The sequence below is a fragment of the Bos javanicus genome, chromosome 7 (genome assembly GCF_032452875.1).
Source record: "Bos javanicus breed banteng chromosome 7, ARS-OSU_banteng_1.0, whole genome shotgun sequence".
NCBI classification, from domain to species: Eukaryota; Metazoa; Chordata; class Mammalia; order Artiodactyla; family Bovidae; genus Bos; species Bos javanicus.
Window position 1 is genome coordinate 11,193,635 of NC_083874.1, and position 22,496 is coordinate 11,216,130.

The following is a 22,496-nucleotide window of genomic DNA, read 5'->3' on the forward strand; positions in this document are numbered from 1 at the left end:
GGATGGAAGAAGGCAATGGCACCCCACTCCAGTACTCTTGCCTGGAAAATCCCATGGATGGAGGAGCCTGGTGGGCTGCAGTCCATGGGGTCGTGACGTGTGGGACACGACTGAGCGACTTCACTTTCGCTTTTCACTTTCATGCATTGGAGAAGGCAATGGCAACCCACTCCAGTACTCTTGCCTGGAGAATCCCAGGGATGGGGGAGCCTGGTGGGCTGCCGTCTATGGGGTCGCACAGAGTGGGACACGACTGAAGCGACTTAGCAGCAGCAGCAGCAGCAGCAGGAAAAGGATGGGTTAATCCAGAGGATCTGATATTTTCTGGTCTTGAGCTCCCTTCACTCTTTTAAAAACTTATTTTAAAAATAATGGTAGGGAAGGGGCTGTCTGGGAGGAGCACAGAGGATTTTTAGGGCAGTAAAGATACTCTGTATGATACTATAATGATGAATATATGTCACACATTTGTTGAAGTCTATAGAATGTACACCAAGGGTGAACCTTTCTGTAAGTTGCGGATTTTAGGTGATAATGATGTGTCAGTATAGGTTCATCACAAATTCAGCACTTCAGTGGTGGATGTTAACAGTGGGGGATACTATGCAAGCGGGAGGCAGAAGGGGATGTGAGAAATCTGTCATGAACCTAAAACTGCTCTAAAAAATTAATTTTAAAAAAATTAATGAGGACCCTAATGAGCTGTTCTTTATGGGACTAGAGATTATATCTATTTATACTTACTAAATTGGAAATTAAAACTGAGAAAAATTTAAAATATTTAAATTAGGTAATAAATCTTTTAAATGTTAAAATAACCTATTAAAAATAACTGTGTATTTTTAAAAAACAGGTAGTGAGAAGAATGGCATTGTTTTACATTTTTGTAAAGCTCCTACCCTCTAGCGTAATCGAAGAGCTGGATTCTGACATAGGTTTCTACAATCAATCCATTGCAGTATGCTGTTTTGGTTGAAGTATATGAAGAAAAGCCAGACTAACAAAGACATATAGTTGGAAAAGGGAGGAGTGTTATAGACTTTTCAACTAATTTGGGATATTTTACTTGGTTACTATACCAAAACTCAACAAGTGGTAGTGTATTAAGTTTGTTACAATGTAGAGTATGAAACTCTATCAATAAACTTTTCATAGTTATACTGGAACTCATTGGTCTATTTTACAAATTTTTATCTTTTATGACTGATTTTGTAACATCATGCATTGGTCTTTAGAAAACATTAATATGCTGAGTTATTATATTTCACTATATAGTATTTTAAAAAATATATGGTAATTGTATCACCACTGATCTCATCAGGAAAGCCTTCAAATATTGAAAAGTTGGGGACTTCCCTGGTGCTCCAAATAGAGAGCTTGGGTTCAATCTCTGGTCAGGGAACTAGATCCCACATGCCGCAACTGAAGATCCTACATGCCACAATGAAGACTGAATATCCCATGTGCCCCAACTAACTAAGAGCCGGAGCAGCCATATATATATATGTTATCAGGCTCATGGTGATGAATAAAAGCTTCCCAAATGTCTGTTTTGCTTAAAAGCTCAAATATTATCACTGACAACACACTGTCAATCTTCCTCCTAGTGACAACTCACTTCATTCATTTCTGAGAAAATACATGGCCAATATCCTAATCTGAATAATTAATAATTAGCGATTATTCAGTAAAAATGGTGTTCATGAAAAAAGTAGGCTGTTCCACCTCCACTCAAACTGGACAAGTGCATTACCTCCTTACCGTCATTCTCCAGCATGCAACACAAGTGCTCTATGCAAAGGTCCCATTTCACCACCCAGAATATTAGGAAGACCTGCTGCAGGGCTAAGCTTTAACACAATTACTACTTTCACTGCTCCTTCAAGGACATTCTTCAGTGAAACTGTTTCAACACTGAGTGTGTGTGAGGTGGTGAGGAATACACGACGACCACTACATAATACAGTGACACTGCACTGATTGCTGGAAGTGACCAGCAGTTTTACTAACTGTTGCTTTTGTACCAACAGTACACAGACAACAGAGCACAAATGAAAAAGGCAAATAATGCTTTAGAAAATTATGAAAACAGTTTATCTCATGGATTCCCTAAAAGGTTCTTAGGGATCCCCAAGGGACTATATTTTGAGAACCACTGGACTGCTCAATAAATGGAGCTGAAGCTGGAACAACTGGTTATCCATCTGAAAAAAATTAAACCTACCTCACATCATAAACAAAAATAAATTCCAGTTTGATTTTTTTAAGCTAAATATGAAAAATAGAACTTCCAGAAGAAATACAGTAAGATATCTTATTGACTTCAGTGTAAGATTTCTTAAGCAAGACACAAAAAACACAAACCCTAAGTAGATTTATAATTCCGATGACATTAAAATAATGATGATGGTGACAGTAATAATAATAAATTCTGAACATCAGTAGACATCACAGTGCAACTTCTCTGGCAGTCCAGGGGTTAAGAATCTGCCTTGCAATGCAGGGGATTTGGGTTTGATCCCCAGTTGGGGAACTAATTGGAGAAGGAAATGGCAACCCACTACAGTACTCTTGCCTGGAAAATTCCATGGACTGAGGAGCCTGGTAGGCTACAGTCCATGGGGTCACAAAGAGTCGGACACAACTGAGAGACTTCACTCACTACTGGGGAACTAATATTCCACATGCCTCAGAGCAACTAAGCCTACACGCCCACAACTAGAGAGAACTAAGACCCAGTGCAGCCAAATAAACATTTTTTTAAAAAATGAAAAAGACACCATACAAACAAAAAGGCACACCTCACTTATAAGAAGTCCTGCACTCAGTAAAATGAGGACAATCCAGCAGGAAAATGGACAAAGATATGAACAGGCAATTCACAAAAGCAAATGGTCAAACAAACATGAAAAAAGTTCAATTTCCCTTGTTAATCAGGGTAATGCAAACTGAAACCAGTAATTCACACCCATCATAAGGACAAGTATGTAAAAGTCTGACAACAGCAAGTGTAATAAGGACACAGCAACAGCAACTTTGTTGGCAGGAGTGAGAACTGGATCCATCATTTTGAAGAACACACTAGCAATATCTAGTCAAGGTAAATATTCCCAAACCTCAGCAAATCATCACCTAAGTATGCATCCCAGGGAAACTCCTGCACATGTACACCAAGAGCCATGCACAACAATGAACACTACAGTGCTGTTTCTAAGAGTAGAAGACTGGAAACTGGGCTTCCCTGGTGGCTCTATGGTAAAGAATCCACCTGCCAATGTAGGAGACATGGGTTAGATCCCTGGTCCGGGAAGATCCCACATGACGAGGACCAACTAAGTCCGTGTGCCACAAATATTGAGCCTGTGCTTTAGAGCCCAGGAGCCAAAACTACTGAAGTCTGTGAACCCTAGAGCCTGTGTTCTGCAACAAGAGAAGCCACCGTGGTAAGAAGCCCACGAATGGCAACTAGAGGGTAGCCCCTGCTTGTCACAGCTAGAAAAAAGCCAGCACAGTAATGTGACCCAGCACAGCCAAACATAAGTAAATTTTTTTAATTTAGGGAAAAAATAGAAAAGTGGAAACAAATAACAAGCAAGAGGTGGATGGATAAGTAAATTCTGTCCAACAAAACTTTCTGTGATCACGCAAGCATTCTTTATTGGAGTTGTCTAATGTGGCAGCCACAAGCCATGGTGTCTATTAAACATATGAAGTGTGGCTAAGTAACCAGGGAGTTAAATTTTTCATTTAATTTGGATTAACTGGAAAAAAAAAAAATAGCCACACGTGGCTAATGGCTACTGCATCATACAGCACAGCTATACAGGAGGGAAAATAAATGACTACAGCTATACATGTGTCACAAATACATTTTAAAAACATTACACTTGACCAAAAAAATGCAAGTTTCAGAAGGTAGGGCTGGCACCAGAGGCAAGCTAGGTGTCTAGACAAAATTGTAGGAGGCACTTGCCTTCAGAGTCATACAAGTATAGGTTGGCACTTGTGTGACTTGGAGGGTATGTCTCTCCTTAATGCCAGCCCTGATGGGGTATGTCTGGTATGACACTGCGTTGGGGGTCCAAGATAACCCCTGCTGCTGCTGCTGCTGCTAAGTTGCTTCAGTCGTGTCCGACTCTGTGCGATCCCAGAGACGGCAGCCCACCAGGCTCCCCCGTCCCTGGGATTCTCCAGGCAAGAACACTAGCTTCTATGATTCATGAGGAGGATTCATAGAATTTAGCATCTAGCTTACTCAAGGTATGATTTTGTTTGGGTTTTTGCTTTTGGCTGCACCATGAAGCATGTGGGATCTTTGTTCCCTCACCAGGAACTGAAACCATGCCCTCTGCCATGGAACCATGGAGTCCTAATGACTGGACTGCCAGAATTTCCCAGGGTATGATTTCTTACTGTGAAAGGACACAAAGCAAAATCAGCCAAGAGAAAAGGTGCATGGGGCAAGGTCTGGAGAAAACCAGGCACAAGCTTCCACAAGTCCTTTCCTGGTGAAGTCACATGGGACTTCCTGAGTTCCTACAGCAGAATTGTGACAACACGTGTGAAATGTCTACCAGGAAAGCTCAGTACCCAGGGTACCTGGGGCAGGAGGGGGCTGATCAAGTTTCAAACTTCCAGACTCCAGAAGGAAAGCAGGTGTTGGACCCAAATCACATTGTTTGTACAGTTTAGGCCCCACCAGCCACTTGTATCATTTAGGGAATGGTGGGAACTCTCCTGAAATCCAAGTTCCTATACACCAGCCAGGGCCAACCTTGCAAATAGGGCTTTCTAAGGACAGTGGTCTCAGGCCTGATACAGTTAACTCTTTTGTGCACAGCTATCACTTCTGCAGGGCTTCCCAGGTGGTGCTAGTGGTAAAGAACCCTGCCTGCCAATGCAGGAGACGCAGGAAGATCCCTTGGAGGCAGGCACGGCAACCCACTCTAATATTCTTGCCTGGGGATCCCGTGGACAGAGGAGCCTGGCGGGCTACAGTCCATAGGGTCGCAAAGAGTCGGACACTATTGAGGTGACTGAAGTGAATGGAGTTCCCACCATTCCCTAAATGATACAAGTAGGCTCGTGGTGCCTAAACTGTACGAACAATGTGGTTTGGGTTCAACACCTGCTTTCCTTCTGGAGTCTGGAAGTTTGAAACTTGATCAGCCCCCTCCTGCCCCAACTACCCTGGGTACTGAGCTTTCCTGGTAGATATTTCACATGTGTTGTCACAACTCTGCTGTAGGAACTCAGGGAGTCCTTTGTGACTTCACCAGGAAAGGACTTGTGGAAGCTTGTGCCTGGTTTTCTCCAGACTTTGCAGCAGTATCATTTCCATAAGGTTGTGACATACAATACTATATATAGTTTGAAGACACCTATTAAAGATGTACAAGCATGTACAGAAAGATAAACACTAAATCCAAGATTGTAGTTACATCTGTAAAAAGGGGAGGAATAGGTCTGAGGCAGGGATATATAAGGCCTTTCAATTGCATCACTAATGTTTTACTTAAGCTGGATAAGGAGTAAAAATGTACTTTGTTATAGCATTTCTTCTTCTCTTTTGAGTGAGTACACCTGAAATACTACGTAAGTTAAATGATGACTGTGAACTGCTAATGTTTCTTATTTATGAAGTAGTTTTCACATTCCAGGTACCATGTAAGCCCTTTATATGGATTTATTATTTTTTAAAAACAATCTACTGAAAACTTTCTACATGTGAGGTCCTGTGCTAAGCTCTGGAAATACACTGAGAGGTCTGTATGAGACAGGTGGAATCACTGTCCTCAACCAGCTTTCAGTCTACTGAGGGACAAGAGTTCCCTGGTGGTCTAGCAGTTAGCATTTGGGGCTTTCACTGCTGTGGCCCAGGTTCAATCCCCAGTAAGGGAACTGAGATCCCGCAAGCCATGCAGTGGAGCCAAAAAAAAAAAAAAACATATCTACAGATTCTGATAAGTGCTCCTAATAAGCAGGCTTTTGTGATTAATGAAGGTCTACTTTAACTAGGGTGGTCCAAGAAGACTTCTTCTAGAGAGACATCTGAGGTGAACCATAAATGAGAATGAGACAGCCCAGCAATTATCTAAAGGAAGCACATTCCAGGCAGAGGGAACAGCAAGTGCAAAGCCATGCAGCAGGAATAAAGTTTGGTGTGTTGAAAGACAGGAAATAAAGCCAGCAGGGCCTGGGAGTGGTGACAAGAGGGAGACTGGCAGATGAGGTCAGTTGAGGCCACTGTGCAGGGCCTCCTAAGCCACAGTGAAGATCTTAAGTTTCATCCTAAGTATGATAAGCCTTTGAAGGTTTTAACCAGAGTAATGACATGAACTGGTTTATAATTGAAGATTATTCAGCCAGCTGTAGGGAGAAGGCATTATAGACAGAGACATAATACTTCTGACTGATGAACTTTTCAGGGGCTATGAAAAGGCTGGGGCTGAGAATAAAGGAAAAAAAGTTCCACAATGCAGAAAGAAAACTACAAAGTTGTAATGAATAAAATGTTTAATATCTAGAAAACAAAACATAACAACTTCATCAAAGTTCATATGCATAAGCAATTGAATTACATTTGGAAATAATTTGAAAATTTGACCTTCTCAAATCACAGAAATTCCTAAGGATGCCCAATGACTGCCAAGAACCCAGAGCCAATCATAATGGGAATTTTCTTGCAGCCAAATCGTTTCAGTGAGGGGAAAAATCCTTTCAATCCTACTTTATTTGAGATGGAGATACAATACAAAAAAAAAAAAAGAGAGAGAAAATATTCTGAGCATCACGAGGCCAAAGAGGAGGATGTTTAAGAAAGGCTGCTGCTGCTGCGTCGCTTCAGTCGTGTCCGACTCTGTGCGACCCCATAAACCGCAGCCCACCAGGCTCCCCCGTCCCTGGGATTCTCCAGGCAAGAACACTGGAGTGGGTTGCCATTTCCTTCTCCAATGCATGAAACTGAAAAGCGAAAGTGAAGACGCTCAGTTGTGTCCAACTCTTAGCGACCCCATGGACTGCAGCCTACCAGGCTCCCCTCATCCATGAGATTTTCCAGGCAAGAGTACTGGAGTGGGGTGCCATTGCCTTCTCCGATAAGAAAGGCCAGTGGCTTGAAATACACCGTTCAAGCTTATGTTCTACGAATTTGAATGTTGTTCGGGGGGCTCTTGGATTTTCCGAAGAAGACATCTGAGAAAAGACTTGAATAACAAGGAGGCACCAGAAAAGAGGTTGGGGCTGTCACGTCGGATTTTATGGAAAAAAAAAAAAAAAGGTCAGTTTGGCTGAAGTTGGTATTGGCTATCCAATATCGGAAGCCACAGGGGATGACAAGCACCTGAATGTGGCTAGTGCCACTGTGAAACAGAACATTCCACGTCGCTTAACTTTCATCAATTAATATTTCCATTTATCACCGACATGAGATTGAGTTCATGGGAAATTTTAACGTATGTTGGGAAACATTTGGGCATGTGAATCTCCATTTCAACTGTAAATTTTTGTGAAACCTCAACTATTTCCGGTGAAAACCTAGCGTCCGGATCACAGATGTGGTGTAACGTGTAAAACACACAGGTTTTCAAACCTTTAGTACTAGGTAACAAAAGATACCTCAGGTTCGTGTTTTTTTTAATACAGATCACATGTTGAAATGATATTGTGGCTATAGTACATTACATTTAATATATATATATTTAAAGTGGTTTCTATAGAAAAGTGTAACATTAGGTTTGTTGCCGCTGGACTGACGGGAGTGCGGAGGCCCCTCGAGTCTTCCAGACAGGGGGCGACGGTGGTCCCGCCTACGCCTGGGAGTGGAAAGAAATTTCTAGATGTATTATGTAGTCATAAATCAGGCCAGTAAATTTTCATGACCCCGTTCAACGAGCCGGGAAATGAGGCCTCGGGTGGTGCGTGGCAGAAGCCGGATTCGAAATCCCATTCAGCGCCGTCCACCTGAAACCTCCCCAGAGGCTCTCAAGTAAGAACCTGATTCGAACCAGGCCCGACTACTGGGTCCCGGGCCCCAGAGCGCCGCGTTACCCCGGCACCGTCTCCGCTCAAGGGTGAGTTAAACGTTCACAACGTTCACAACGGACTCCCAGGCTGCTGGGCCTGCGGGGCCAGGAGCCCCTTAGAGAAACTTCCGGCAACGCTCACCTGCTGACAGACGCCGATGCCGCAAACGCTACTCCCTTCTCTTCACACTCGGATCAACCGCGTCAGCTGCTGACTTCCGCTCTACTTCCACGAATCCCCGGCCGAGTCTTCTCTTCTCCCGCCCCCGAGCCAATTCAGCCAATCATCTCTCAGAAAACCTGCCTTATCTACGCCCCATTTCTGCCTGCCAATCACTGCAAGTCCAGCACCTCCCTTCCTTCCCGCTTAAGCGAGCGCTGTGCGCCACCACTCGGCGGTTGACTGCGCGGCCCCCAGCTGGAAGTCTCTCCCGGAAAGGCGGGGCTAATCGCGGACCTCGCTGATGCGGGGACCCTCGGGATTGGCCAAGAAGAGCCCGGCGCTCTGACCCCGCCCACCCCTCCCTGGACAACCGAGTCGGAGGCTCTGGGGATTGGTTCCCTGCGGACACCAAAGAAGCCTAGAGACGGTCCCGCCTCCCTCGCTCATCCCCTAAGATGGAGCTCCAGGGATTGGTCCCGGGTGTCTCGGCGCGCGCCGACCGGCGCTCCAGGATTGGCTGAGGAAGCGCTTGCGCAGTCGTGGAGCGTTGACGGTGATTGGCCGTAGGGTGAGAGCCGGCTATTTGAAGGAGGCGCGCGGACTAGATACGCACTTCAGATCGCGGTCAGAGGAGGCGGGAGCGGATTTGGGCAGAGCTTCTCCGCTGACCCGACAGGACCCAGCCGCGGGCTCGGCCCCAGCTCTGGCCTCAGCCGCGACCCGACGAGGCGATGGCTAAAGTGTCAGTATTGAACGTGGCGGTGCTGGAGAATCCGAGCCCTTTCCACAGCCCTTTCCGGTTCGAGATCAGCTTTGAGTGCAATGAGGCCCTTGCAGACGGTGAGATTGGGCCCTTGTGGAGACCCCACTCCCCTGAGCTAACCTCGACCTCCCTTTGCAGACAACCCCGAGGCCAACCCTGCCAAAAACACTCCCTCTCCCCCTCCCCCAACCTCGATCTCCCTTGAACCAAAGCCCGCCCGCCAGCCCCAACCCCGCCCCTTGGAGACTACCCCCATCCCACCCCACCCCCATGGTTATTCCTCTTTTTCCCTAATGGAGACCACTTCATCCCCATCTTTCTCCTGGGCCGTTCCTCCTGAGCACCTGTTTTCTGTGTAGAGACCTCAGCCTCAGTTCTTTAACTTGTAGAGACCCTCAGCCTCCCATCTTCCTTAAGAAACCCCCCATCTTCTATTTCTGTATGGGCAGACTACCATTCCAGCCACCCAGCCTCCCCCACCAATCCCCTCTCCGCCACCAATCCCCTCTCCCCTGTGGTGAGACACTTCTACCTCACTCTTTTCCTGTGAGAGCTTAAGACATCTAAGATCTCTTAGAGCTAGAGATCTAAGCTCTAGCCCCCTCCCATGTCCCATATAAAAACCGCAGCCTCCTCCCCCATTGTCCCTGTGAAGATCTTCCCCCTCTGGCAAGACCTCACACATCTTTATCTCCCCATTTGTCTCCCCATAATATCCCCTACCTGCTGATACTTAACCCCACCCCACCCCCCTTCTGCTTGTTTTCTATCTCAAAGCACATACCCTAGAACCTGGCTTCCCTCCTTAGTCTGGCCCCAACCCTCTACTTCCTCAAGAGAGGCATGACCTGGCTTCCTGCTCCAGTGTTTGAGGATGATCTGGTCTCCCCAGCTCCTCTTCCTTCCTCCTCCCTGACTGTGGGCTTCAATGAACACACTCAGATCTGAGGAGTGGCATGGCCAGGCACACGTTAGCTGGTTCCTACCGTTGGCCTGCTGGATTCCTGCTGACCCACTGCAGCAAAGCTCGCAACACTTTTGATGGCCTGACCTCGACTTGTGCGGTGTGGGTTGGGTGTGCCAGGACGAGCCATGGTGATGTTTGGCTTCAGTCTGGGAGGTCACAGCCTTTTGTGCATCTTTTCCAATGTGCTTTCACAGATGTGCTTATTCATCCCTGTGACAAAAGGCGGACATGGCTCTCATCTCACAGATGAGAAGGCAGGAGACAGAGAGTAAAAGACCTTTCAAGTTAAAGGTCTATAAAAACCAGAAAAGCTAAGGTCGTTCAGCGAGTCTTGGCACCACTTTCAGGAGCAAGTACTTCCATTAGACCTCTTCTCCACTTGGTGGTTAAAAGAGAAGAGGCAGCCTTTAAGGAGGTAGAGATCTGGAAGGCCAGGGTGTGGTAAACTAGCACTTTTCAGTGGTCGGTGGGTCGTTTGCCTGCAAATGGGCTTCTCCAGCTAGCGTGGGGTTGAAGAGTTTTGATGTCTGTGTGCTTGGGTGGGGCCATTGGATCACTCCCTGCTTTCTCTCCTTTTTAAATCAAGGAGTCATTCTACTTATGACTAACTATAGAATATGCCCAGTTAAATCCTTTCTGGAACAAGGCAGGGTGTAAATAAATAAATAAAGTGTAGAATGACCTTGTGGAATAAGACTTAATTTTAAAGCCAGGAGATGTAAGGAGCTAATAGTTCAAGGGATTCATAGTTCCCAGATGGCAGGAGATCGGGTTTCAATCAGCCTGTTTGAGCTCCTGGCATTTAAAAATGGTTGCATGGTCATTATCTAGTACTTTCATTCCTGCAAAGCTACTGCCCTGTTACTTCACTAATCTGTTCATAGAATCAGGAGAACCTAAAGTCAACCTGCTGGTCATTGTTTTTTATTTGTGTTCTATTTTATTTAAGATTTATTTATTTTTGGCTGAGCTGGATCTTCGGTGCTTTGCTCAGGCTTTCTCTAGTTGGGGTGAGCAGTGACTACTCTTCGTTGTGGTGCATTGGACTTCTTGCTGCGGTGGCTTCTCTGGTTGAGGGGCACAGGCGCTAGGTGAGCAGGCTTCAGTAGTTGTAGCACTCGGGAGTAGTTGCTCCACAGCATGTAAGATCTTCCTGGACCTGGGATCAAACCCATGTCCCCTGCTTTGGCAGGTGGATTCTTAACCACTGGACCACCAGGGAAATCCCTAAAGACAGTTCTTTCTTTCCCCAAGGTCATTATTTTTTTAATGGAAACAAAATGATTTTTCCAAGGTCACACAGCTGGTGTGTAGAATTATTAACACTAGGTCTTGTCTCTGAGTTCTGAGTCAGGGTTCTTTATCTTTGCTATAAACTGGAAAAGAGTGCACCCACTATTTTAGAAGTGGGACATAAACAGGACAGAAGAGGGCAACAGGGTCCTATTATTAATTATACCTGGACAATAAAGCTTTTGCTCAGAAGAATTCTAGTTGGAAAGCCAACTCTGGACTGGAAGTCTAGACTCTCTGGTTGTACCTCTAGGGCTGTGCTTCACTCTGACCTGTCAACTTGCTTTCTGCCTCTTCCCACAGAGCAGAGAGGATTTGTCTCCTGCCTCCCAAACAAACGGACTAGGCCTGGCTTTAGAAGTCTCTTAGATTCTGGAGAAAGTCTCAGTCAGCCTTATTTCCTGGCAACTGAAGATCTGAACACCCAGCCCCCAGTCTAAGCCATTTCTCAAGGGCTCTGAACCTCTTTTACTCTCTCTCTCTCCTCCTCAGCAGCATGTGGAAATAGATGCATCCAAGGCCTGGGTCTATATTCAATACATTGGGTGTGTTTTCCCCCAGTTTAGTGGAGAGATTCATGAGATACTGCCTGAACAAGCCTTAGAGCCAGATTTTCTGACCCACATCTAACACGCTGTGGTCAGGCCAAGGTTCAGCTGTATTATGAACAAAGGGAAAGTGATAAACAGAAAAAGGCCTACTAGATAAGTTGTTGGGGTTGGGGTTGTTTTGGGTTTTTTTGATTGGGGGTTTGTGTGTGTGTGTGTGTTTGTGTTTGGCTACAATGGGTCTTCATTGCTGCACTTGGGCTTTCTCAGGAGCTGCTCTTCCTCGTGGTGCTTGGGTGTCTCATTGCAGGAGGCTTCTCTTGTTGTGGAGCCTGGGCCCTGGGATGAGCAGACTTCAGTAGCTGTGGCACATGGGCTCGGTAGTTGCGACGCATGGAGTTAGTTACTCTGAGACCTGTTGGGATCATCCTGGACCGGGGATGGAACCTGTGTCTCCTGCATTGCAGGTGGATTCTTATCTACTGTGCCACCAGGGTAGTCCTGTTGTGATTTTTTGGGGGCAGGAAACAGATTCTCCAGCAAGTTCAACTACCGTAATTTTTTATGTTTTTCATCATATCGTTGGTCTGGATTTTGATTTCACACATAGTGGAGGAGCATTTTGTGCAGTGGTTAGATGATGAAGTCACGGCATAAAGACAAAACAATGGAATCCATTTACCCTTGGAATTACTTAGGCTAGGCATACGTTACACGTGTGCGACCTTAGCTCATATTCAGTAGGAATGAATTTGTGCTGTTTGTGACTGACGTCCCCACATCTCATTCAAAAAAGTGAAGTCACTTCAGGATGCCTCTGCTTAAGAGTCAATTCCAATTTGTAGGTCCTTGTTTCAATCATCTTCTGTCTTCCATAGATGATTTTATAAACTCTTTAACTCTTATTATTTTTTAATATTTATTTATTTATTTGACTGCCCTGGGTCTTAGTCACAGCATGCGGAATCTCTTCAGTTGTGACATGCAAACTCTTATTAGCAGCATGTGGGATCTAGTTCCCCAAGCAGGGATTGAACCTGGGCCTAGCTGCATTGGGAGCTCGGAGTCTTAGCCACTGGACCACCAGGGAAGTCCCTCAGCTCCTTAATTCCTGAGTGAGTATTGTCGTCCTTGGTTAATTCTCTGGTTTCTTTCTGACCTGACTACTGGGAGCCACTTCAACCCATTCACCTGACCACCTGCGTTTCTCTCTTCCAGTCTGCACCCACACAGGCTTGTTTAGGTTTTGCCGACAGGTGTTTTTGGGTTTTGGCCATTCCATGCCAAATTTGGGATCTCAGTTCCCTGACAAACAGGCCACAGCAGTGGAAGACGGGAATCCTAACCACCAGGCAACCAGGGAACTCCATTGCCAACAACATTGAAAGCTGAGTGGTGTGGTATACATCAGGTCCTATTCTATTAAAATCTCTCTTTTGTATCCACCTTCAGCACATTAGTTAGGTTTCCCAGGTGGCTCAGTGGTAAAGAATCTGCCTGCCAATGCAGGAGACTCGGGTTTGATCCTTGGTTGGGAAGATCTCCCGGAAGAGGAAATGACAACCCACTCCAATAAATGCCTGGAGAATTCCATGGACAGAGGAGCCTGGAGGGCTACAGTCCATGGGGTCACAAGAGTCGGACACAGCTTAGCCACTGAGCACATATGCAACACGTATGTGACTCCACTGATGATGGGGAAGGCAGCCAGAAGGAAAGATACCAAATGATAGAACTGTGTCAGAAAGGTGAGAACAAGGCTAGCTTGTTTTCTGTTCATCCAAAAACATGTTATTTCCGGTTGTGTCACTACTTGTAGCAAAAATAAATCAGTAAGCTTAACTCCTTCCTGCAAATAAGAGAATGGGGTTTGACTGAAGCCCAGTTCAGTCCAATGGCCACCCACATCCTGTAGGCCTGCTAGGGTCCCTGAGTAGAAGGCCGGGTGTCAGCTGTGAAGGGACAGGAAACCAGTGTATCAAGGAAGGGCGTGGAGCTCAGGTTTCAGACCTCCATAGTCATGGCCCAGCATTGCTGTGCTTCCGAAGTTGGGTGCTCTGGGACTTCCCTGGTGGTCCAGTGGCTAAGATGCCAAGCTTCCAATGCGGGGGGCTCAGGGTTCAGTCCTTGGTTGGGGAACTAAGATCCCATGTGCTGTGTGGCAAAGCCAAAAATAAAGTAAAAGTTAAAAAAAGAAACTGCCACAGGTTTTAATTAGATTTAGGACATGCTAAGATTAATAAGGAAGAGGGGTCTAAGGATTATGAGAGGCCATTCCCCCCGGTCCTCACAAACACTTCAGGGAATATTGATATAACAGTCAGGAGGACACTTCTCAGGCCCTTCTAGACATGTGCTCAATCGCTCAGTCATGTCCGACTCTTTGCAGCCCCACAGACTGTAGCCTTCCAGGCTTCTCTGCCCATGGAATTTTCAGGCAAGAATCCTGGAGTGGGGTGTCATTTCCTTCTCCAGGGGATATTCCTGACCCAGGTCTCTTGGGTCTCCTGCACTGGCAGACAGATTCTTTACCAGTAGCACCACTTATAGACGTGGGGGTGACCTTATCCATTCTCAGCCCTACCCTCATTCACTGCCCTCTGCCTCAGAGTAAATGGTCAATTCAAATGACAGGTGTTTCTAATTCACCTCTGTGCATTTTAAAAGCAGAAACAGTAATGTTTCAGTCAGGAACTGTCTCAGGAAGACATATGTTCCTTTGGCAACATGTACTCCAATTCATTTCCTAGGATGAGCCCTCTTAGAGGCATGTGATGTCCATACTGCCTGAAGGGCCAGGTGATTTTAGAAGGACTTCCCTGGTGGTCCAGTGGCTAAGACTCCGAGCTCCCAATGCAGGGGGCCCAGGTTCGATCCCTGGTCAGGGAACTAGATCCCACATGCCACAACAAAGAGTTCACAGGCCACAACTAAGACCCGGTACAGCCAAATAAATAAATATTTTCTTAAAAAGGCACCAAAGTTGGGTGCTCTTGTGGGACACTAGACCAAGGAGCAGGGCAATGTATAAGACAGTGTGCTTCCTGTGAAAATCACAGCTTGGGAAACTTCTCCCCCGGCTGCTGCAGCCCGTAGGTTGTGTAATTTCAAAGAACCTAAAATAAGTTTCAGGTCTGTGGCCAGATTTCCCTGTACTAGCGTGACCTTGCCCCTGATATACTTGGCCCTCCTGCCAGAGCCCTCAGTCACTGGGAATTTCCTGTGTTTGATAGGCGGGGTCTCACGGAGCATTTTCCTTTTATCTGGCCAGAAGAGAGCCAGGAATGGGGGTCTCCCAACTGGAGGGGATGCCAGAGAGTTGGGGTTCAGGATGGCCTTAGGGTGCCACGTTTGTGGACTGAGTCGCTGTCACCCGAAGGTCCGAGAGCAGGTGTGACTTGGTGTTGGATCTGGAGGACCCGGGGACTGGCCAGCTCCCCCAGCGACCTCATCTCCCCCTCCTGCCGGCTGGCTCTCTGACCAGATTGCAACCCGCCGCTGCCCCAGTTGTCGAGGGATCTACTCAGTTCAGTGGCACCAGTCCCTGTGTGTGAAAGAGGATGCTGCCTCCTGTCCCAGCTCCCTGCTCTTCCCTCCTCAGCATGTCTCTGAGCCTCCGTCACGTGGCCATTAATTCAGCCTCTGCCATATGGTTCACCCTCAGGCTCTGAGGGGCCTGAGTTGCCCTGGAGGTGCATAGTCAAGGTCACCTGGCCAAGTTAGGCCCACAGGAGAACTTTCCCCACTGGAAATAGAGCTTCGTGCCTGCCCTGGTGACCAGCAACACAGTGCCTGGCCCTGGGTGCCCAGTGGATGTCGGGTGTTCTTTATTAAAATTAAAAAAAAAATTTTAATAGATTTTATTATTCACAGCAACCCTCCCAGGTTTCCCCCATTTTACAGATGCAGAAATTGAGGCATGGCGAGGTTAAAGAATTTTTCAAGGTCACAGTACAGAAGCGGGGATTCAGACCTTGGCAGGTTACCTGCAGTAGATGTCAGATGTCCTTGAGAATTAAAATCTACCAATGTATTAAGGACCGATGCAAAACTACCACGAGAAGGCCCTTTCCCAGCTTTCTTGCTGTTAAATAATTTCTGTTCCTAACACCCGTATCCTTGCAGACCTGGAGTGGAAGATCATTTACGTTGGCTCAGCTGAGAGCGAGGAGTTTGATCAAATCCTAGACTCAGTACTGGTTGGCCCTGTCCCAGCAGGAAGACACATGTTCGTCTTCCAGGTAAGAAAGACTCGGCCTTGGTCCTTGACACCTAGAAACATCCTCTCTGACCCAAAAGCACACAGATGGTTCATTGGTCCGAGTTCAGGTTCAGATCCTGGCTCCACTCTCAAGCACTGTCTGACCTCTCAAAGGTAGTTCAGACATCTCCCATCTCTATTACATCATAGCTGTTACCATGAGCCACCAATTTACAGCTGATTCTTGTTATGGGAGTTCTGTAAAGTTGCTGTGGACACTGAATTAATGAATCCCAAACCATTGCCCCTAGAGCAGCTGTCGCCAACCTTTTTGGCACCAGGCACTGATTTCCGGGAAGACGATTTTTCCATGGACCCAGAGGGGTGGGGGGATGGTTTCAGGATGATTCAAGCACGTTACATTTATTGCGCCCTTTATTTCTATTATCAGCTCCACCTCAGATACCATCAGGCATCAGATCCGGGAGGGTGGGAATCCCTGCCCTAGAGGAAATACAGTGTTAAGTTTCTGCAAGTCAACATTTTTGTCAACCGGTCAATGCATAATCTTGTTTTATGTGTTTTTCTGTTTGAAGACACCTTATTTTCGATTTATTCACAGTGCCCACAGGACTATAACTCATGCCTGAGCAGAGCTTACCTAACATATGTGTTTTCTCTACAAGGTACATCCCTTCTTGCTTTTAGGAACACGGCAGCCCTCACTCAGCACCACGTTTAGGGCCCTTTTAAACAGCAAAATTACCAACAAAAACGCAGAAACTGTGGTCTAGAGATGGCAAAAAAAAGACACGTTTAGTCTGAGATTGCCTCGTTCTGCCTCAAGTAGGAACATGCACACTGAGCTACTCAGATCCCACCTGTGCTCTGTCTGTCCATGTCCTTCAATGACTGTGAAAGCCCCCAGATGTTGATTTTGGGGGTTGCAAATAAATTTGAGCAAATAGTCGAATTTTCAAATATATGCAGTGTGTGAATAATGAGGATCCAGTGTAGCTTGTAAGTGGCTCCACTCCAGCATCACGGGCTTCCCTGGTGGCTCAGGGGTAAAGAACCCACCTGCAGTGCAGGAGACGCAGGTTTGATCCCTGGGAAAGATCTCTGGTGGGAAAGATCCCCTGGAGCAGGAAACAGCAGCCCACTCAGTAATCCTGCCTGGGAAATCCCATGGACAGAGCAGCCTGGCAGGCTACAGTCCGTGGGGTCACAAAAGAGTCAGATACAACTTAGAAACTAAACAACAATCCAGCATCACAGGGGTTGTCAGAAATGGAGATTTCCTGTGATTCTTAGACAATGCTGCTGCTAAGTCACTTCAGTCGTGTCCAACTCTGTGCGACCCCATAGACGGCAGCCCAACAGGCTCCGCCGTCCCTGGGATTCTCCAGGCAAGAACACTGGAGTGGGTTGCCATTTCCTTCTCCAATGCATGAAAGTGAAAAGTGAAAGGGAAGTCGCTCAGTCGTGTCCGACTCTTCGAGACCCCATGGACGGCAGCCTACCAGGCTCCTCCGCCCATGGGATTTTCCAGGCAAGAGTACTGGAGTGGTGTGCCATTGCTTTCTCCATTCTTAGACACGGTAAAGTTTAAAAGCCAGGGCTCAAATCCATTCATTTACCTAATCCTGGCCATTCCTGCCCCAATCTCAGCAACCTCATCCCATCACCAAACTCCTTGCCTACCTCTACCCCATCCACTGGCCAGTCCCATCTACTCTACCCCACAACAGGGGCATGCAACCCATACAGTCACACAGGGCCCCACACTTGCTATAATGTTCTGCCATCACTGGCTGAAACGTAACTAATTTTTGAACCCGAGGCCCCACGGTTTGATGTTGTGTTAGTCTGCTTTTGCACCAGTTGTATAGCGGTCCTGTCCTTAGCAACACCCCCCGAAATCTGTCCACTTCTGTCCTTCTCTAAGGCCTGTTCTAAGCCACTGCCCTCTCTCCAGGATGACTTCTGTAGCCCCCTGCCTGGTCTCCCGACTCCCACTTAGCTCTTTTCCTATTGCAGCTGCACTGACCTCCGGAGTTGAATTTTCAGATGGAATGAGCAATGCCACACCTATCTCCTGCTAAACATCCTCAACCTTTCCCAAGCCTTTAACTCACTGATACCTCCTTGCTCACCTCTTCAGCCTCATTTGATCCCGCTCTCCACCTTGCTTCTCAGGTGGCTCAGTGGTAAAGAATCCCTCTACCAATGCAGGAGACTCGAGTTTGATCCTTGGGTTGGGAAGATCCCCTGGAGAAGGAAACAGCATTCCACTCCAGCATTCTTGCCTGGGAAATCCCATGGACAGAGGAGCCAGGGGGGCGCAGAAGAGTCGGACACAACTAAGTACCTAAACAACAACCACCCTCTTGCTTATTACGTTCCTCCTCGGTGCCATGTACGTCTCCTTGGTGGCATCTGCCCCATTCGGCACTTTGCGGGCATGGGTATGATGGATTCTGTCTTCCTCCCTCAACTGAAAACTCCTCAGAGCAGGGACCACCCTTTTGAATCTGTAAATACACATTGCTTGAGAATCATATTACTGGGTAAGATGAGACTGTCAGTATTCAAGCCCAGCATGTGTTTCCCCAGGCGGATGCCCCCAACCCATCCCTCATCCCGGAGACCGATGCCGTGGGAGTGACCGTGGTCCTCATCACCTGCACCTACCATGGACAGGAGTTCATCCGAGTCGGCTACTATGTCAACAATGAGTACCTCAGCCCCGAGCTGCGCGAGAACCCGCCCCTGAAACCAGACTTCTCTCAGGTGGGGCTCTTCTCCACACTTCTACTTCAGACAGGCTGGCTCCTTTGCCCCTGGGGGTAGCTGAGTCCCTGGAATTAGGAGCCAAAGTCATTTATTAAGGTTTTCAAGTGGTGCTCAGCTCTCACAGCACCGGGCTGGAACAAGAGAGAGAAAGGTCTTTGTTTCTCAGAACTTTGCCTCACAGAATCAAGATTAGATAGGCCCCAGGACTTCCCTGATGGTCCAACCAGGGTTAAGACTCTGTACTTCCAATGCAGGGGCCATGGGTTTGATCCCTAGTTGGGGAGCTAAGATCCTGCAAGCCACGCAGTATGGCCAAAATAAAAACAATAATATATTCTTTCTCAAGCCATTATCAAATGTAGTAGAAAAGCTTTTGTGTGTATATACACACACAAAAGCTTTTTTTGTATATAATATATGCTGCTACTGCTGCTAAGTCACTTCAGTCGTGTCCAACTCTGTGCGACCCCATAGACGGCAGCCCAACAGGCTCCCCTGTCCCTGGGATTCTCCAGGCAAGAACACTGGAGTGGGTTGCCATTTCCTTCCCCAATGCGTGAAAGTCAGGTCACTCGGTCGTGTCTGACTCTTCGCGATCCTACAGACTGCAGCCTACCAGCTCCTCCGCCCATGGGATTTTCCAGGCAAGAGTACTGGAGTGGGGTGCCATTGCCTTCTCTGTATAATATATGTAATGTGTATATTTTAGAAAACTTATGAATTTTTGCCTAACTAAAAAATTTATGACATTTTGATTCCACTTGTTTGACTTAGTGTGAATAGGATACTAGATTTCCAATTTAGTGGAAAAATAGATATGCTACAAACAACAAAGATTTACTGAATATATAGCACAGGGAACTATAATCAATATCTTACAATAACCTATAATGGAAAATAATCTGAAAACTAATATGTGTGTAACAATCACCTTGCTGTGCACCTGAAACATTGTAAGTCAACTATACTTCAATAAAATATATATATTAATAAAAAAATAATAATGATAAAATTAGGCCCCAGCCCTAAGTCATGGCACACAGGCCTTCCCTGGAATTGCACACATGTTGATGGTAATGGAATAAGCAAAGTCGGCTCTTCCTGGGCTTCGGGAGGGGGTTTGAGAGTGCACTGTTCTGTGGGAGGAACACGAGGGCATGCTAACGAGGGTTGGTGTTGCTTTTTCTGCCCCAGCTCCAGCGGAACATCTTGGCCTCAAACCCCCGGGTGACCCGCTTCCACATCAACTGGGACAACAACATGGACAGGCTGGAGGCCATAGAGAACCAGGACTCCTCCCTGGGCTGCGGTCTCCCCCTCAGCTGCACCCCCATCAAGGGCTTGGGTCTCCCCAGCTGCATCCCGGGCCTCCTCCCTGAGAACTCCATGGACTGCATTTAACTGTGGGACTCCAGGCCCTACTTGGGCCCAGCTGGGACCACGGCCAGTCTCTCCTGACACATCTGGAAGGGGCGGCCAGGTCTCCCGGAGAATGTCGGGAAGGCCACGTGGAGGACTTTGGGGCCATCAGCTATATCCAGGCCAGTCAAACTCAGCCCCCAGGAAGGAAGGGGCTTCTGGTCTTTCCTAGCCCTGGCCCAGAGGGTCATCTCCCCTCTACTGCCCAGGCCTGAAAGAACCTGGTACTTCAGTTCTTAATTCTTTCTGTCTTGTGTCCTTTCTCTCTTCTACACATACTATATACTCCACCTGCGGGCCATTGTGCCACTGTCGTCCAAGGAGTGCCACTGACCCACAACTTTTCCCACAGACCTCCCTGGCCTGCCTTGAGGCTTTCTTGGTCAGTGCCTGGCAAGGCTCCAACCCTGTTGGGCCAAAGGTTCTGCCATTCATTTCCCTTCGCAACCATCTGAGCAGAGCCACCCAGCTGCCTGGAGTCCCAGGCCAGGAGTCTTGGTAGAAGATAGACTCGGACACAGTTTCTGTCCTTTTGCAAGGATGATTTTTTTAAGACTTTTCAATTCAACAGCCCTCTGGAAAACTCTGTTCCCAAAAAGGTGACCAGCAGGATGCTGAGGTAAGATGGTTGACTCTCCTTTGGGTCACAGCCACCTTCCTCTTGCCTTCCAACTGAATCTGGCTTTCCCTGGAGGCTGCCCCTTGGAGACAATGGCATGTTGGAGGGGTCTGCTGTTCTCAGTCTGTCTCAATACTGGTGTCAGGACCCCTCTGCTTCTGGCTACCTTGATCTGCACTCTGCCAAGACCTCATGTTCTCAGGCCACAGTGCAGACCAGGGAAGCAGTAGAGACCCTGAAAACCTTCCTTCCCCTGCCATACTCCTCACCTTCACCCCTGTTCCCTTGCTGCTACGTGGATGCTGTTGTGATTGCAGTTTGTGTATTAAAGGGTTTTTATATTAAATATTTGGTTGGTCTGAAAATAAAAAGCACTTCATCTAGACTCTTTCTGCTTTTGTCTCCACTAGGCTGAGGCAGTTTTGTCTCTTTCTTCTCATGATGGGGGCAGTGGGTGGTGGCGGGGGGCCTCTTGCCTCAACAGTAGATTGACTGACCCTTTCTCCCTTACTCACTTCTTTTTATTGTCTTGTCATAGTTGTATTCCAGACTGAGGTCCAGGAAGATTCTTTTGTCAAAACTTAAGCAACCCAGCTGTTCTGTAGATAGAGCATACTAAGTTGCTTCAGTCGTGTCTGACTCTGTGCAACCCCATAGACAGCAGCCAACCAGGCTCCCCCATCCCTGGGATTCTCCAGGCAAGAACACTGGAGTGGGTTGCCATTTCCTTCTCCAATGCATGAAAGTGAAAGTGAAGTTGCTCAGTCGTGTCCGACTCTTCACGACCCCATGGACTGCAGCCTACCAGGCTCCTCTGCCCATGGGATTTTCCAGGCAAGAGTACTGGAGTGAGGTGCCATTGCCTTCTCCGAGATAGAGCATAACCAGTGATTTTTCAGACTTGTCATGACCTTGACCCACCAGAAGAAATTATCGTTGCTCTCTGAGGACCCACATATCAATACTTGTATTAAATTTTACTTAAACTTTGTAACTCCATATCCCCAGGTGAAGTGGTGAGCCATTTCCCCATAATTCACAGGAAAACCCAGACTTCTCTCCCTGAAACTATGGTGAACTTAGGAACATGGGTCTAGATGGCTGCTGGGTGGAGTGTACTGGTCATACCAGTCCAGGCTCAGAGCAGCCAGTTGGCTTGTAGACCTGAGACCAGTCAGCCTCCCCACACTGAGGGGGTGGCTAGCTCATCCAGTCCCCTGCCCCTGGCATCACCTCCTGTTTGGGCTTTCCTCTACCTCAGTGGTTTCAACTGGGCAGCAGTTTTGCCCCCAACCAGGGCAATTTAACAATGTCTAGAGACGGTTTTGGTGGCAGGTGGCACTAGTGGTAAAAGAACCCGCCTGCCGATGCAGGAGACTTAAGAGATGAGGGTTCAATCTCTCCCTTTGGAAGATCCCCTGGAGAAGGAGATGGCAACCCACTCCAATATTCTTGCCTGGAGGATCCCATGGACAGAGGAGCCTGAAGGGCTCCAGTCGATGGGGTTGCACAGAGTTGGACACGACTGAAGCGACTCAGGATGGCAGAGATGGTTTTAGCTGTCACAGGTAGCAGAGGAAAATGAAGCTCTACTGGCATGGGGGGCGGATACTGCTGAACACTACAATGTACAAGGCAGCGCCCCACCCCCAGCCCAGCATAGACTGAGCCAGACCCGAATGTCACAAACGTGGCGGTGGGAA

The 22,496-nt window shown here is 47.3% G+C and overlaps 1 protein-coding gene and 1 long non-coding RNA gene across 2 annotated transcripts; one reads left to right on the plus strand and one right to left on the minus strand.

The window, feature by feature from the left end:
• Positions 1-7,335: 7,335 nt before the first annotated feature.
• On the minus strand, positions 7,336-8,477 carry LOC133250525 (uncharacterized). Its single transcript, XR_009737340.1, has 2 exons — positions 8,167-8,477; positions 7,336-7,814 (listed from the first exon to the last, which is right to left on the minus strand). It is a non-coding gene; the product is annotated as an uncharacterized LOC133250525 (long non-coding RNA).
• Positions 8,478-8,511: 34 nt separating this feature from the next.
• ASF1B (anti-silencing function 1B histone chaperone) lies at positions 8,512-21,178 on the plus strand. The gene is made up of 4 exons (XM_061421859.1): positions 8,512-9,027; positions 15,884-15,999; positions 18,576-18,752; positions 19,950-21,178. Exons 1-4 carry the CDS (start codon positions 8,919-8,921, stop codon positions 20,154-20,156), a joined length of 609 nt encoding a protein of 202 aa, XP_061277843.1. The 5' UTR covers positions 8,512-8,918; the 3' UTR covers positions 20,157-21,178.
• The last annotated feature ends 1,318 nt before the right edge of the window (positions 21,179-22,496 follow it).

Coding starts and splice junctions, on each gene's coding strand:
- ASF1B (XM_061421859.1), top strand. CDS start 8,919: ATGGCTAAAGTGTCAGTATTGAACGTGGCGGTGCTGGAGAATCCGAGC. Junction 16,000..18,575: donor GACACATGTTCGTCTTCCAG/GTAAGAAAGACT, acceptor GTGTTTCCCCAG/GCGGATGCCCCCAACCCATC. Junction 18,753..19,949: donor TGAAACCAGACTTCTCTCAG/GTGGGGCTCTTC, acceptor TTTCTGCCCCAG/CTCCAGCGGAACATCTTGGC.